The sequence below is a fragment of the Balaenoptera acutorostrata genome, chromosome 1 (assembly GCF_949987535.1).
Source record: "Balaenoptera acutorostrata chromosome 1, mBalAcu1.1, whole genome shotgun sequence".
NCBI lineage: Eukaryota > Metazoa > Chordata > Mammalia > Artiodactyla > Balaenopteridae > Balaenoptera > Balaenoptera acutorostrata.
The window spans coordinates 189,711,862-189,729,109 of record NC_080064.1 but is presented as its reverse complement, the minus strand read 5'-3'; the positions used below and the strand labels follow the sequence as shown (position 1 = coordinate 189,729,109).

At 38.5% G+C, this 17,248-nt stretch overlaps 1 protein-coding gene across 1 annotated transcript in view; it reads right to left on the bottom strand.

Moving 5' to 3' along the window:
• Nucleotides 1-17,248, bottom strand: part of CDC73 (cell division cycle 73) — an 89,634-nt gene extending 72,386 nt beyond the window's left edge. The window contains exons 1-7 of the mRNA XM_007191154.3: nucleotides 16,818-17,248; nucleotides 14,237-14,342; nucleotides 10,909-10,978; nucleotides 9,045-9,107; nucleotides 8,909-8,961; nucleotides 5,669-5,757; nucleotides 3,156-3,372 (exon numbers count right to left, since the gene is read on the bottom strand). Of these exons, the coding sequence (XP_007191216.1) occupies nucleotides 3,156-3,372; nucleotides 5,669-5,757; nucleotides 8,909-8,961; nucleotides 9,045-9,107; nucleotides 10,909-10,978; nucleotides 14,237-14,342; nucleotides 16,818-16,948 (729 nt within the window). The 5' untranslated portion in view covers nucleotides 16,949-17,248. The remainder of the gene's footprint in view (nucleotides 1-3,155; nucleotides 3,373-5,668; nucleotides 5,758-8,908; nucleotides 8,962-9,044; nucleotides 9,108-10,908; nucleotides 10,979-14,236; nucleotides 14,343-16,817) is intronic.

Below are 17,248 nucleotides of genomic sequence, written 5' to 3'. Positions count from 1 at the left end.
TGGGGCTCTTCTAATTCTGCCTGTCAATCACTTATCATTTTTAAGCAACATGTTATTACTATAAGCCAAACACCTTGCTTGGCACTCAGATTCAATGATGACTAAGAGAGACATCGTCCCTGTCCTCATGAACCTCAAATGATTTCTCTTCTCTAGACAATTAAGAATACTGTTTCTTTGGCTTGGACAGCTTGTCCCTCCTAATTACTTTTTACTCTTTAGGTATCATTCTCCCCTCTTTGTTCTAGACCAAGTTAACTGCCCTTCTTGGGTAGCATCCCTATAATGTCATATGTCACAATTACTGCTTATTTAATTTTCTCTCTCCTATTAAAGAATATACCCTCTGCGAAAGCCAGGACCAGTGCGTCTCTAGTGAGTGCCCACCACGTGCCTGGCTGGTAGATGTTGAATAAATATTGCACAAACAGACGTGTATACAAAAGGAGAGACAGCCTGAAACACAACTTTAACCACTGCCCCGCTAACAGTACTTACAAGTCCCTATAACCCTCTAGGACAGCAGACAAACGCCTCACAACCCCTTCCCAGTCTCGAGAATTATGGCATGCCCCAAAGAGTTTTATTATATAGGTTACAACATTTATCACATTAGAAATCTGAAACTGAAGTATTTTAAAAATACTAATTCCTGCAAAAATGAGGGAAAAATCTATTCCACGTAAAAATAACTTGTTTTTATGAAAAAGTATTTTCCAAAATGCACAAAAAGTAATGACAAGGAAGAGTGGCACTATGTTAAATTTAGGAAACTGTTAAGGTCTCAGTAGCAAAAAGAAACCTCCCAAATTCTAATTTTCTCATGAAAGTTCGCATTTTATTACTGGCAACAAATACTGTCAGTTCCATTTCCTGAAGGAACAGGCTTTCTTCCCTCATTTTCGAAAAAATGTCAAATGCACAAGTGCTCTTTGTGGAGACAATCATCACATTTTGGGATGCAGGAGTGCTTTGTATGCTCCGATTTCATCAAAGAAAATACTAGAAAGACACATACTCAAAGGTTAGGATTTAATAAAATTAGTAAATTTTCAAATTTCACCAAGGACATCATTAGTAGGTGAAGAACAAAATGGCTACTAGCAAAGTTTGGTGCCAATGCTTTGATTCATGCCAAGATGCCAGCAGTTAACCAACCACTGCTTTTGCACCAGCAGTGAGAAGGTCAACACAGTGACATATTCAAATAAAATCTTAATCCTATTATGAAAGTAGCTGAAAATATGAAAGTCAAATTTCAATACTTTAAAAATAATAAAGCATTTCATGAGAGACACAAACTCTAGAAGAATCAATCAAAATGTTACTAGCTATCTTTGTGCGGTAGAATTACAGGAGGTTATTATCTTCCTTTTAGTGATCTCTTTTTATCAATCTTTCAAAAATGAACATATACCAGTGTATGTAAGTTTAAAAGTATGTTTTAAATAGTATTATAAAATCAGTCTGCCTTTTTGTAGGGTGCTTGCAGTGGTAATGTAACTACAAAAGTATGTAGTTACATTTCTCACGGAATTTTAAACCTGTCTTTTATTCCAGAAACTCAGAAAATAAGAAAGCCCTGATACCTGGTAATAATGAAGATCTGTCAAAAATCACAGGGCCTTTCAGGGCTATAAGTACCTAAAAAGGTTTTTTTAGAGTTTTGCAGATGAGAACAGTATAGAGAGGCTATCAGTTAAAATCATTGTTTCTGACTTTTAAAAATGTTCATACTCATAGAAGCAAACCTAGCTACCAAACAGTTCTTCTAGTATTAACTTATTTTTAAAATTACACATTGGTGCCAACAACACTAAATTATATTAGAACACTAAGTTTTGAAATGATGGTACAATCCTGCCACCTAGAGCTCAAAGAAAATTGTTCATTTCAAACATTACAATGAACGTTGGTAGAACAATATAAGTAACAATATTTAACTATTAGCCATACTAGGCAGTAAAAATGAGTATCAACAGATCACTTTATTTTAAATACAAAAATGAAAGTTTACTCATGTTCTCAAATTTCTTTATAATTCTAAGCTCTGGAGAATGATTCTTAACCTTGACCTCAAGTACTTTGTAAAACAAGTCAAAGTACAAAAGAAAAAGAATTCTTTCCTTCATATATTCTTTTCTAGTAGCTTTATTCCTACTAAAATGGCACAGTAAACTTAAGGCCAGAATCCAAAAAAAACGGCAAAGAAAACCAGTCTGCCTGGACCAATATTAAAGTTCACTTTCATCAGTAATCTCACAACTTCTATAAACCTTCTCGCCAAATCACCACTGTGAACTGTGCATCAGTGAAGAATTAACATTTAAGGGAAAATTCGGATGTGTGGGAGGAAAAGACAGGTGAAAAGAGGTAAGTGAAACAGAATCAACGCAACCTTTTTGGAGATCTATTAAGATACTGAACATCCAGTATATTTCAACTTCTTATCTTTCAAAATTTAAAGTACATATCTCCTTTAATCAGCAATTCACTTCTAGGCATTAATCCTTTTGCTATATAGACATAAATGCACAAAGGTCTATGTACAAGGATGTTTAACGCAGTTGTTTGTAATCATGAATAGGAAGGGAAGGAGACAGTGAGAAGGAGAGGAGGAAGGAGGAAAGAAGGAGAAAGGGAAGGAAGAAAACCCACAATAGCAAACCCGTAGCAAAAAACAAAACAACTCCATTAATAAGGAATAAACATCCACCCAACAGACTATAATGTATCAAATACACTCAATAAATGTCTGCTGACTGATTTTCGTTAAGTTCTCTACTTTGTGAGGAAAAAAATTAATAACGGTATTAATGACCAGAGAGCTTGCCATCAATATTCCTTGTTCATTAGGTTTAAGCAAAAATCTCATCAACAAGAAAACTGTAAATCTCTTTGGATTTACAAATGAGGTGAAAATAAAGGGACTCGCACTTTGAATCAGACTTTTTCATCAGCTTCTCTGGTGACCAACAACCAACCACATGCTAGAATGGAATGGTAAATATGGCCCCTTAGAAGTCTACATTATTACTGATCTGTCACATATAAACTTGAAACTTCCTCCTCATGGGAAACTAACGAGTTTTATAACCAATCGAAGATGAAACACACACACTGCCTCTAAGGAACAAATAAAATGATTCAATTACCTTTCCTGTGCTCTGTAAGATAGTTGTTCGTGTCCTCCACACCCTTTCTCTGCTCACAATATCTCGGGTCACATCTACTTCAGCATCCACAAAACTCCTCTGTTTTAGGGCAGTTATATCATCATCCAAGTCAGTCTTGATGGTAGATCTTTTCTTAGCCATAATTTTGGCTTTGATTGCAGCAATTTTTTCCACTGACATAGCTTCAGACAAAGACCTGAAAGCAATTTCTTTCTTAATATTCACAGCAAGGATCTCTTGAGCACATCATAAAATATTTTGTGACATTTTTAAGTTCCTGGTAATAACACTGTAAGTGGCAATAATTAAGCTTTCCTTCTTATATATAAAACTGACATGCTTGATAACTTATAACCATGTAAGAGACCCTATAGAAATATTGCACTATAAGCATATTAGTAATTTCTTAGAAGAAACAATGCAAAAAATTTTTCACATTTTTTTTTAACCTCTTGCCCTCCCAATCAGAGAATTTTGCACAAGCTGATCACATGCCCTGGGACACCCCTCCCTCACCCTGCCTTTAAAACTACTTTGCTGAAACCCTTCGGACTGTTTGGGTTTTTTGAGCACGAGCCACCCATTCTCCTTGCTTGGCCCTGCAATAAACCTTTCTCTGCACTTCCCCCCACCCCAAAAAAAAGCCCTTTTCTATGAGACTTTTACTTGCTAACCCTCCCTCCCATCCATGCCAATTATACAAACACATACACATATGTGAGCATGTGCATGCACCACCCTGGAATGGGGGTAAAAATTTTTCATTCTGTGAAGAATTCAGTTTAGGTTTTCCTTGAAACTTATTTCAAGGTTTCAAATCTATATGTTACAATGTACAACATATCAATTTTATAGATGACAGAGGCTTTTATATGCCACACAAACATATACTCCTTTTAAAGTCTAGAAGATAAAACAGTATTTTGAAATTTTCTTTTTCTTTCCTTTATTTTCAAATAACATGTGAAATAGCAAACAGAGCCTATGCTTTCAGAACTATTTAGAAAAGATAAAAGACTTAACAATGAAAGTACAGATTTCATTAAGATGACAATCTTAAGCTTAGTGTCATTTTTTACAATGTAAAACAAGAAAAAGAGTTTGGATACCTTAACAACAGTTGATAAAATTATTAGTCTAATCACAAGATGACAATCTTGAAAAACGTTTAAACGTGTGGGAAAAGGACAGGAATTCCTGCAGGTTTAAACATGGTAGTATTATATAGTATGTATTTTATTTACATTAGGTATGAAAGTATTTGCTCAAAGTATATGCTCAATATGCATTAGTATTCGACTCATTTTACATACTACTACACAACTTTCCCTTAAAATCTAAAGCATACTAGCATACCTTGAGCCAAATTTCAAATACTTTTCTAAACTATAATCAAACGTGCACTGGACATTCAATCATTGAACTTTTACTTCCAGCCAAGATGAAGTAACAGGGACTGGATTAACCCTCCTGTCTTGAGACAACCAGTCAAAATACATAAAACAACAGCTTACACAATACATGATATCAAGCAATGAAAGACAGTGATCTCTAACAAATGAAAACTAAATAAGTAAGTCCTATGAAAGCTGCAGGTTATGGCCTTGAAAGTTTCCAACATGGCAGAGGGAGGAGAACCCAGGCAAAACAGTGTACTTCCTGATCTGAGCAAATGGTGCTGGGATTCCAGCAAGAACAAGGCGTATGGAAACTCACAGGCCAGAGTACCTGGGAAGAGAGAGCTGCACAGAAGGTCCCCCTTGAGTATTCCAGCAGAATACTGATTAGCACATAAGCAAGTGGAAACTAAAGCTAGGAACAGAACCACCAAGAGTATTAGAGGGAACAGTGTCCAGCACTCACTCAGGAAGAATAATAATACCTGCTCCCACCAGCCAGACTGAAAACCTCATATTCCTGGGGCAGTAGGTAGAGTTATTCCCCAATGGTGGGGAATAACTACCCTAAATTAACATTGTTCAAATAACAAACCTTAAAATCAAGACTCAAAAGGAACAAACTGTTTCCAAGTGATTTAACTGTGTTCCCAAACGAAACTAAAGAAAATTTAGAAGAATACAAAAACATCTAGCACTCAACAACATAAAATGCAAAATGTCTGGTATCCAAAGATTATAAGGCATATAAAGGAACAGGAAAATACAAGCCAAAATGAGGAAAAATCTAAGCCAAAAACACTATAAACTGACACAGACGTAGGACTAGCAAACAAAGACATTAAAATAATTAATGCAACTATTCCATATGCTCAACAAGTAAAGACATGGACTGCATATTTAACCACCTTGTAGAGATAAAAAATACAATGTTGGAGACTACAAATGTAATGTGAATATAATTACAGAAGAAAATATTAGTGAACTATAGAAATTATCCAAAAGAACACATGTAGACAGCATATTAATATCCCTTTTCTCCATATATACTTACATATACCTAGACTGCTCAGTTTCTACTAAAGAAATTCTTACCTGATCTGTTCAGTCTGTACAATCCCTTCTTTGTGACCCTCCAAACGAGCAGCCAATCTCTCTTTATCAAGGCGTACACACTCTTCATCCTGAAAATAATCACTCAGTGAATATTTTAAATTTTTATTTAACTTGTAGAACAACAACAAAAAGAAACACTGCACATAACTTTTCCTTACCCAAGTTCCCACCTATAAAGTCCCAGGCATCACTGGCCTTTGGTCAATTTTAAAATATTTTTAGTTACATAAAGACAACAATAATAAATATATGTTGGATCATGTAAGATTAAAACTGACTAATAAACTTTAGTAAGTTTTTTCTATGATTAAGTGTTCTTCCCGTAACATATCATAGCTACTTTTATTCAGAAAGATAACATACAACAAATAAATTCCTTCTCTTCAGGAAAGTTTATAACTAAATTTTATGAGAAGCCTTCGCCACAGTCAAAAATTTCATTTTGGGTCTAGATTTTTTTCATCTGTTGCCCCAGGTCCTGAATCTATCAGCACAGAACAAAACACCAGAAGTGAAACTTTAATGGTTTTCAAAGTATGCTCCTCAGAACATCAGGAGCTTCTTACAAAGTGCCCATGAGCCACTTCTTATCTGAATTCAACTTTGGTAGCTCGACTTTTACCTCATTTAGATATTAGAATCTCAGGTAAAAGTCAGTCTGAAAAGTGTTCGGTTACTTAAAAACAAAACTTACTAATTCTGATCTAGTTCAATGCCCACATTCAACAAACAAGAAAACTGAGAACCAGAGTCAGTGTCTATGGCTAACAAATATGAAATTGTATAAAAACCATCAGTACGTTCAAGAGGTCCAGAGAGATGTGCTCCAGTTGTGTTCTAACCATGTAAAACTCGAAACAGGCATATTGCTGAGATGAATGCAAAGATTAATATTTTAACAAGCACATTAAACTCTTTCCATTTGTAAGAATGATTTAACACATATTACTCAAGTTCCTTTGGAAACTGATTTTTTTTTTTTTTTGGTCGCGCCGTGCGCCTTGTGGGGATCTTAGTTCCCCAACCAGGGATCGAACACGGGCCCTCAGCAGTGAAAGCAGGGAGTCTTGACCACTGGACTGCCAAGGAAGTCCCAGGAGACTGATTTTAGAGACAAGTGCAGCCTAGGTTTTAACCAGATCCTAAGGTTTCTCTCTGCTAGCATAGTGCCCAGCAGGTCCTCAATATAGATCTGCTGAACTGAAAACTGTTTATGTAATATATCAATAGCTATTTATGTAATTCATTTTAACCCTACAAATGCTCTGGAAAGCATTTTATAATGCTATTTCTTGCTGGTTTCTAAAGTTACCAGATCCTAGCAATTCTGCATTTCTGATACATTCAATTATTTTTCAAATAATTAAACCACGAAGTTCACGTTTTTCCAACTAAATGGTATCTCTAAATTCACTTTTTTTAAAATTTATTTATTTTATTTTTGGTTGCGTTGGGTCTTCATTGCTGCGTGGGCTTTCTCTAGCTGCGGCGAGCGGGGGCTACTCTTTGTTGCGGTGCACGGGCTTCTCATAGCGGTGGCTCTTGTTGCGGAGCATGGGCTCTAGGTGCACGGGCTTCAGTAGTTGTGCACGGGCTCAGTAGTTGTGGCACGCGGGCTCTAGAGTGCAGGCTCAGTAGTTGTGGCGCACGGGCTTAGTTGCTCCGTGGCACGTGGGATCTTCCCGGACCACGGCTTGAACCCATGTCCCCTGTATTGGCAGGCGGATTCTTAACCACTGCGCCACCAAGGAAGTCCTAAATTCACTCACTTTGTACAAAGTGGGTTATAACCTCCTTACACACAAAGAGAGTTGGGGAAAATTTCAGTTTTACTGCCACAAAGTTTGTACCCAGCATAGTGGACTAGGTAGGAACCACACTGCCTGGGCTCTAATCCCAGTTATGTGCACCTCAGCAAGTCACTTGTCTCTGAGCCTGTTTGCTCACAGATGACATGCACAGTACTGCCAACTTCAGGAGGTGGTGGTGAGGATTACATGAGTTAATGATACACATAAAGTACATACAGTATCACCTAGCACAGGATAACAACGAGCTAATTATCACTATCATCTGAAAAACATCGCGTCCATGTCTCAGAGTATCTTTAAGTAAAATTATGTAATCTTAGCATCAAATTTTGTCAGTGATTCTACTGTATGTACTTACCAACCAACCCTGTCCCTTTAAGTTACCTTTCTTACCCTTAATTGTGGATGCTTTGCTGTTCATGAAGCAGGCAAAAGGTACAACTATTTGATTTTTATTAAAGTGTGAAATGACAAAACTTAAGTTTCTAGTAATGTTAACACTACTGGTGACTACAAGTGTTCTTCCCATACTGGTCATTGATATATAGCCAGTTCAGTCATTTCTCAGATTTTAAGTGTGCCTCTAATACATGATCCTCCATCTTCAGAGGGTTTATATGCAACTGACCTGGGGCTTGTTACAAATTTAAATAAACAGTATTGTACTCATACAATTTAAACTCCCAAAGTTTAATTGTCTTATGCAGTATACGAGCTGGTCAACAAATTTTCTTTTCAATGTTAACTGCATTACTTACAGGGTTCTATTTAACATGAACTACCCTTGTTTACCAATACTAATATTCCACTTGCTGGCTATAAAATGCTATCAAAAAGACATATAACCTGATATGTCAATATTGGAAGAAGTAACTGGAATAGGCACTTCATTTTCACAGCTCTTCAGAGTGGAGTAAACTCCTACACCACCTTATTCCAGAGGTAGGCACACCACAACACAAAGGCCAAATCTGGCTGGCCATCTGTTTTGTAAAGTTTTACTGGAATACAGCCTCGCCTGTTCATTTATGCATTGCCTATGCCTGCTTTCACACTGCAGTGGCAGAGTCAAGGAGCTGGACAAAGACGACAAGGCCCAAAAAGCCTGAAGTAGCTACTATCTAGCCCTTCACAGAAAAAGTCTTCTGACCACTCATCTAGGCCAACACTTTCATCATAAGGATATAAAGGCACAGAAAATAAAGTGACTTGTCCATCACACAGCTTGTATGTGAGAGATCTTACACGATAGCTCAAGCTACTTATTAATCAACTGTTCATTCTAATATTACCACTTTTCCAAGAAAAAACAAGTTCTTAGGACTACTATGAGCAAAGAATTCTTACTACTACATGATTCCGATCTCCATAAAAAAAACGAATCACTTTTAAAATAAAGTTCCATTACCTCAATTCGCGGTTTTTTTGCTTCTGCCAAAACTTCATCTGCAGCTCGTTTGACTGTAAGGAAAAAAGAAGTAAATAAATGTATAGTTTGGGGACTGGTGTTTGAAAGTTCAATATAAACATGCAACAAGACATACCTTGAGTAGATCTCTGCAGACCTATTTCTAGAGGGGCACTTCTGTCTATACTGGCCGATGTTGCTGAAGATTTAAAAAGATTTCTGTGAGAAGATAAATATTTGAACACATGTATTGGATATTATTACAAGTGAATGCTCAAGATTTGTTATATTTCTTACTTTATATATGGTTATTTCCCTTAAAAAAATAAGTTTTAAAGCAGGCTTGTAAAAGCATTTTATTATAAAAGATTAATCTGTATTAGAAAGTCTGTAAGAGGACAAACTCTTTTTGACCATTTAACTTACAAACTAAGATAACCTGACTGAAATCAACTTCAAAGAATATACTCCAATATCACAACACATGTACATAAAAGTGTATGTAAACATAAATAAAAGCATAAACGTATATATATAAGGGAACAACATTAGAGCACAGCTCTGAATGGGGTGGTGAGAAGTGCGTCACGTGACAACGCAGAGAAACAAAATGTGACACAGAGGGAACAGCAAGTGCAAAGACTCTAAGGTTAGACAAGCTAAAAGAACCAGGAAGACCGGACTTCTGTGAGCAGAGGAAGACTGGGAGAGGACGAGGGCACAGAGACAGGCAGAAGCACAACCACGACGCTCAGGAAAGGGGGATGAGCTGCATTCTGAGTGTGACAGGAAGCCACAGGATGGCCTTGAGCAGGTGGGTGGCACAATCAAGTTCAGATGCTTTTTCAAAAATAGGTCCCTCTGAGTGGTGAGCAGAGGCTACACTGCAGGAAACAGCGGAGCGAGGACCTTCGGGAGGGCTACGCAATGGTCTACAGAGGAAGGTGGGGCGGGGTGGGCGTACGATGGTAAGAAGCTGTCATACTTTCAAAGGTGAAGAAAGGACTTGCTGATGGAACGGATGTGAGCTGTGAGAGAAGAGAAATCAAAGATTTCTCCAGGGTTGGTGGCCTAAGCAACTGTATGAATGAGGTACCATTTACTGAGACGGGAACACTGGGAGAACAGACTTGCTGCTTTCGTTCTGTCGGTGGGGAGAAGGGAAGGCAAGAATCGGCACTCTACTTTGGATATGTTACGTTTCAGATGCCTGTTAAATATCCAAGGGAAGATGCCAACGGTGAATTTCTAAACGTGAAGCTCAGGAACACGTCAGTGTTGGAGATGAGGAAGCAAGGAAAACAAGTGAGGTGGACAATGAGTAGAAAGAGAACCTCAAGAGTCCGGTGCCCCAAATGCCAAGTCAGCAAGGCTTTCCAAAAGGGAACAAGCAGTCAACAGTATCAGATGCTGAGAGGTCAAGTTAGCCGTGAAGTGGAGAGACCAAAGGATCTGCCAGCCCTTACGTCAGTGCTGAGCTTGTAACGGTGATCTGAGTGAGGTGGTGAGGAAGAAAGTCAGACCGGAGTAGATTCAAGAGAGAATCAGAGGTAAAGAGGAAGCAGTGACACCACACAACCCTTGCAAAGAATTTTGTAATGAAAAGGAGAAGACAGATGGACCAGTAGAGAGTAGGAAGGTGGGGTACAGGGGGGCTCAAAGGACTGTTTTAATGAGAGAGACCACTGTGTATGTTCTCAAGGGAATGGTGCTGAAGAAAGAGAACTGACGATGCAAGACAGAAGCAGCAATGTGCAAAGGCAGAGTCTCTGAGAGTGTGAAAGGAGATGAAACCCACACGCAGGGAAGGGGTGACTGGCCCCAAGAGTCAAGCGCATCCACTACAACAGGAAGGAGAAGACAGCACGTGGACACGGCTGCAGGTAGGGGAAGTTTTTAGTGGGAATCCACAATCTCTTCCCACTAATTCTTATTTCACAGGGAAAAAAAAAAAGCAACAATGTCTATTTAAGAGTGAGAGCAATTTAAAAATTACTCACATGCTTCACCATTGAGATACCCAAGTAGATCTTTTCGGTCAGGTCTTCTAACCACCGGAATATTTTCAGTCTAAAGTCAAAATTTTAAAATAGATATCAAATCAATAACAATTATAAGAAACTTGGTAAAGATAAACATCCTGTAACGTCTGAATTTTATTCCAACATATCTTGATAACATATATTTAGAATCATGTTTTTTAGAAAATAATTAGGCTGTAAGAACCTAACAAAATCTTCACAATTTTTAAGCATATTAATTTTTGGTAACTTTATCCTCAAAATTCCAGTAAGATATACAAAAGGTAAGCATTAGAAATGAAACAATAACCCTATCCTCTTTGAAATACCGATTACAGTCTTTTTTGTCCCTTGGCTTATTCTAAGTATTTATTTTTGAATTTTACTCATGATGTTTTGCTTTTCGGGACAAATATCTTTTTAGTCCCATTGCTTGTTCATTTTATTCAAGGTTTCCAAAGTGCTTTCTCTTCTCACACCCAAACCAGACCTCCTCCAAATATGGTAACTGAACTGTTTCAAATAAACTAAAGTAACCACTAAAACTATATTTTCATAAGTAACAATAAGTGCATGTTCCAAGAACATACACTGAGGAAAAGACAGGCTTTTCAATAAATGGTCCTGGAAAAACTGGACAGCTACATGCAAAAGAATCAAACTGGACCACTTTCTTATACCACATACAAAAATAAACTCAAATGGATTAAAGACTTAAATGTAAGAATTAAGAAACAATAAAACTCTTAGGAGAAAACACAGGCAGTGTGTTCTTTGACATGAGTCTTATCAATATTATTTTGGATTTGTCTCCTCAAGCAAGGGCAACAAAATAAAAAAATGGACTACATCAAACTAAAAAGCTTTTGCACCATGAAGGAAACCATCAACAAAATGAAAAGGCAACCTTCTGAATGGGAGAAGACACTTGCAAACAATATACCCAATACGGGATTAATATCCAAAATATATAAAGAACTCACACGACTCAACGTCAAAAAAGCAAACAATCCAATTATGAAATAACTAAGTCATGGGAATGTAATGTACAGCACAAGGAATATACTTGATAATATTGCAAAAACTCTGTATGATGACAGATGGTTACTAGACTTACTGTGGTGATTAATTCACAATGTATGTAAATGTTGAATCACTATGTTGTACACCTGAAAATATTTTATTATTGTATATCGACTACATTTTAACTAAAAAAAAGAAAAAAGAAAATGATTTAAAAAATAGGTATGTGTTGCTTAGGCACAGGGAAAAAAGCAGGAGACTATACAGAAAAATGTTAACGACAGCTGTTTACTTTCTACATTACGTATCTCTTTTCTTATCCTTGAGTGTGTATAAATTTTGTAAGCGGGGGGGAAAATTGAAAAATTAAATCTGGAAAATGTATCTACTGTGCTACATGAGTAGTTTTCCTTTAATCTCCTATATTAGCAATTTGTAAAGAGGTAAGCAAAACAAATAAAACTGCATACTTTAGGCACCAAGTCATCCTTGGGCCATGAATTCAATGAATTCTACCATTACCACAATTTTCACTACTATTTTTATAATGTAAACTAAGGACAAAAACACGGGAAAAACATGTGGTTACAGGATTACACAGTTATAAACCCTTTGTTACTTTACATAAGCAACAATGAACAAGAACCCTTAATATCTCTGGCTCATTGTCTTATGTTGAGAACTGACTATACTTCACTGCAGCAAACATTCTGCACATGCTCCTCAACGATAGAGATAAACTATATTTAATCACTTAACATTAATCTGTTTTTTAAAAGTTAGGTTAAAATTTAATTTCTGCTTATGAGTATAAACAAGAGCCCACCAATTTTTTTTGTGCTTGTTTTTAAAAACTAGTCTACATGGACTATCATAAATAGTTAAAATATTTGAATTGATTTTCTTTAAATTATTGTGTCTAAGTATGATAACATACTTCATCATTTGGTCACTAATGAATTATATATACGTTATCACCAACAAAAAAAAGTATGAGTATTCACACTAAAATAGGGGCTACAAGTAGGAAAAACTCATTTCAGAAATGGTCTGCTCACAAGAAAGAGCAAATAATACAAAGGAGTTTGGAGAAAGCAAAATTTGTAGAACCCTAGACTTTTAGAATTTTGCCCTTTCAATCTGTCAAATATTTAAGAAATATAATAGTTAAATCTTACGTGACCAAAGGTCCTAAGGCCCACAGTTAACAATTACAGAATCAGTTATGTACTACAGCCATTCCCCAGAGACGTAATCTAAACCTAAGCCAAGTGTCTGGATTATCTTCAAAATGAATGGACTTATCCAACAAAACATTCTAATTAGTGCCTGATTCAGTTTTTAAAGATCTAATATGAGCTAACATAGCTTTATAAAGCGAGATGCTGATATTTTATCCCACTATTTCCAAAGTCTTAAATAGTTTCACCCTACATATTACTTTTTTCAATACATACTTGACACTAAATATATATTTCTTGTTCAGAAAAGCAGTGTTCATACACTCAGATGCAGAAAGCAGGCATCTTTCAAGCATCTGAAAACAAATGAATTTATCACTTAAGTATGAAAAAAGTTTATAAAATTGATTAAAAATTCATTTTAAAAAGCTGTCTAGGGCTTCCCTGGTGGCGCAGCGGTTGAGAATCTGCCTGCCAATGCAGGGGACACGGGTTCGAGCCCTGGTCCGGGAAGATCCCACATGCCACGGAGCAACTGGGCCCGTGAGCCACAATTACTGAGCCTGCGCGTCTGGAGCCTGTGCTCCGCAACAAGAGAGGCCGCGATAGTGACAGGCCCGCGCACCGCGATGAAGAATGGCCCCCGCTTGCTGCAACGGGAGGAAGCCCTCGCACAGAAACGAAGACCCAACACAGCCATAAGTAAATAAATAAATAAATAAAAATAAAATAAAAATTAAAAAAAAAAGCTGTCTACTAAACTTGGTTCTTTTTGATGCCAAAAAAATTTTTTCCTTGCAATTAAACTAGATTTCTGAATATCAAGGTCCTTCCACAGGCTCATAGATTTTTTAAAACATCCCTACAAACAGCCTTGAAACTTCTGTTGTTATAAACATTGCTCACGTCTTACATGTAGAAAAATCACAGATTTAAAAATGCATAAATCACAGTGATCGATCTAATTTTGACCCTCCAGGAGACTTTCATATAGATACAAACAAACTTTTCATTCTTCTGATCTAAAACCCATGACGGAAGTTATCCACACCAAATGATACCAACTATCAAATCAAAAGAGTTTTTAAATGAATTCTACTTACAGCTGCACGTCGGACATAAACAGGATGAGATAGATGCACATTATTAAGTAGAAATAAGATAGAATCCAATGTGTAGTATTCTCTAGGTTGGCCTTCCTTCCCAGTCCTGAAATGATTAAGACAATATTTTTACTCACAATTCTAATACAACTCCTTCGGCTTAATCACGTGTGTTAATTTATCTACACTCACTTTGCTATCCACGACGGACTTAACATAGCTAACAAAGATACACGTAGGGTATGAAATTTAGTAAGTGGAACTGTCATTTGGGCAAAAGGAACACAAAAGTAGATAGTGACAAAAAGCAAGAAGTAAGGAAAGCACACCATATTCATACTTTATTACTACAGACTTTTTAGAATTTGGCCCAATTAGGTTCTGGGCTTTGTCAATAGGGAGAGAAACCTAATCGGTTAGAGAGGATCCATAAGAAAAAACAATCAAACTGATTAAAAGAAGCACAACTACGACTGGTGCTTAACTTCCAAGAAATGTATCCTGTCTCCTAAGTAAGATACTGCTGAACAACGTTCTTAAACACAACAATTAATCTCAGACATTTGAGTCTTATGACATCCCTCAAATTAAACCAATGACGTAAAACCCCAACTAATTCTACCTGTAATAAAACAATGTCGTCTAGGGGTGCAAGATCTATCCTTGTAAGCACATACTATTACTTGCTCAACAAATGTTAGCGTCCAATCCCACCCTCCCTCTTACATTCTCTCCATCTAGAAATATCAACGTGTTATTTAAATTCATCTGAATACTGCCCAATACAAACAGCCCCAAACCTACTTTTCTAGCCTCTGCTTCCACTTTTCCTCTAAATCAATATATTTCAAACCACACACCACTTATCAATCATTGTACTGTGAAGTATAATATATGAGTCACAACCTGGTATTTCTTTATAATATATACATATATATATATATAAATAGAATGCATGCATTCAATAAGGGTAAATTGTTTAATGTTATGTATATGTGTGTATTTACATGTGCACAGACAACAACAGTAAATGAAAATGTTTGTATTGGTGTGACACACTGCTGTGAAAGTTTAAAATCTACTATTCTAAGCACTCCTTTCTCACTACTTGCTTCACTGAATGGCTGTCAAAACATTTCCTTTCCAGCTCTCGTGCCTTTAACCACACAGTTCCCTCATCCTGGAACACCAAACCCACCATTTCACCCTCAGAATTCCTACCCATTCCTTAAGGCTTATTCATTTGTTCATTCACTTATTCAAGAAAAACCTGTATGTCGCATGTCTACATGCCAAACACACGTCCATGAAACCTTTCCTAACACCCCCAGGTAGAAGTGACTGCTCTTTAAGAGCTGGAATGAGATTCTTATCAAGTTATGTCTTATCTCCTCTACTCTAATCGAGGTAACCTCCTTTGAGGCACCGACCCGGCTCCTCACAATTTTTCCTAGTTCTCAGATTGAACAGTCTCGAGTACTCAACCATTTTTTAAAGAAAAACCAATCAGTTAAAAACCCAATCAGCCCCTAGCTCTTATGGGCGGGGCAGAGGGCTCCTAACCTCTTCCATAGTTTGGCACTGCCCATATCAAGTTCTTTTCCCCAAAGAAACTCTTAAAAGTTGTTTTTAAAACCCAATCAAATGCAATTCTGTCTGGGCAAACTCCTTCTGGAAGAGAAAACACACAGAAAACTCAGAATGATTTCTCCATCAACATTTCATAAAGCTAATTAAATCGTAAGCACTCGAGGCCAAAAGATAAAAAATAAAAACCAACCAACTAAACTTCACCTAGCTTTTCATCAACTCCTCCTAAAGCCCACTGCTCCCACTCGATCAAACAAAGTGAGTATGGAAGTTCTGGCCCAGGGTTCTAGCTGTCCAGATGAAACACCACTGAGAGAGACATCACTCAAAAGGCCCCCAACGATGATCAGACATCTCTCTCTCTCTCTCTTTTTTTTTTTTCGTAATACATATGTATATATCCATTCTATTTCAGACTCTTTTCCCATTTACTTTTCCCATTACTCCATTTCAGCAGGAACTTTCTCCCTGAGGAAACTCCTGCCTTCACCTCCAACAGATTCTGACTACTCTTCCAAAGTCACCGAATCTCTTTCCCGTCCTAACTTCAGAATTCCCTCTGCTTGAGGGAATCGGGAAAGGAGAAGGAACAGATCAGGAGCTGCAAGGAGCCAGCAGAGATAGTTACAGAGCAGCCGCGTAGAGAAAGGAAAAACTAAAGAACAAAAAAGAGACTTCTGGGCAACCGGCGGTGCGCTCCTTTCTGCACCTATGCACGCAGCCAGCACTCGGCACACACGGGCAGAAACAAACCCCCACGGCACCCTCCCCCGACGCTCAGAGAATGGACCGCTGCAGACACCACTCCTCCCGCTCTCTCCTCACCTACAAGTGCAACTTCTGCTCCTGGGAAAACTTTTTCCCCGGAGCACCGGTTTTCCTCCATCCCCAAAGGGAACGGGGGGGAGGGGTTCGGGAAGAGGGGTCCCCGGGGTCGCCCAACTCTGCGCCGCCGCCCGCCGCCCCCCGGCCCCGGCCGCGCCGGACTCACCCCCAAACCACGTAGTTGGTCTTCACATTCTTGGGCCAGGAGAACTCGCCGAAGATCACTTCGTCCCCTTTCACCACAATCTCCTTCTTCTGAATGTTGTACTGTCGCAGGACGCTGAGCACGTCCGCCATCTTCGCCCCCCTCGCTGCCGCCCGCCCCGGGCTCCGCCGCCGCCGCGCCCGCCGCCCTCTTCGCCTGTCGCCTCAACCCCCGCCTCGGCCGCCGCCGCCGCCGCCGCGAGCCAACTGCAGCCGCACTGGCAGCGGTCCGCGCCTACGACAGCAGCTGAGGAGATAGCCACCCAGGCCGCCGAGGACCCCGCGCTAGCAAGCAAGGCCCCGCCGCGGGCTGCCCGCGGAGAACGCCTGATCTCGCGCCGCCAGGGCCCCCAGCGCCGCCGCCCGCCGCCAGGGGGCGCCGCGCCCGCCCGG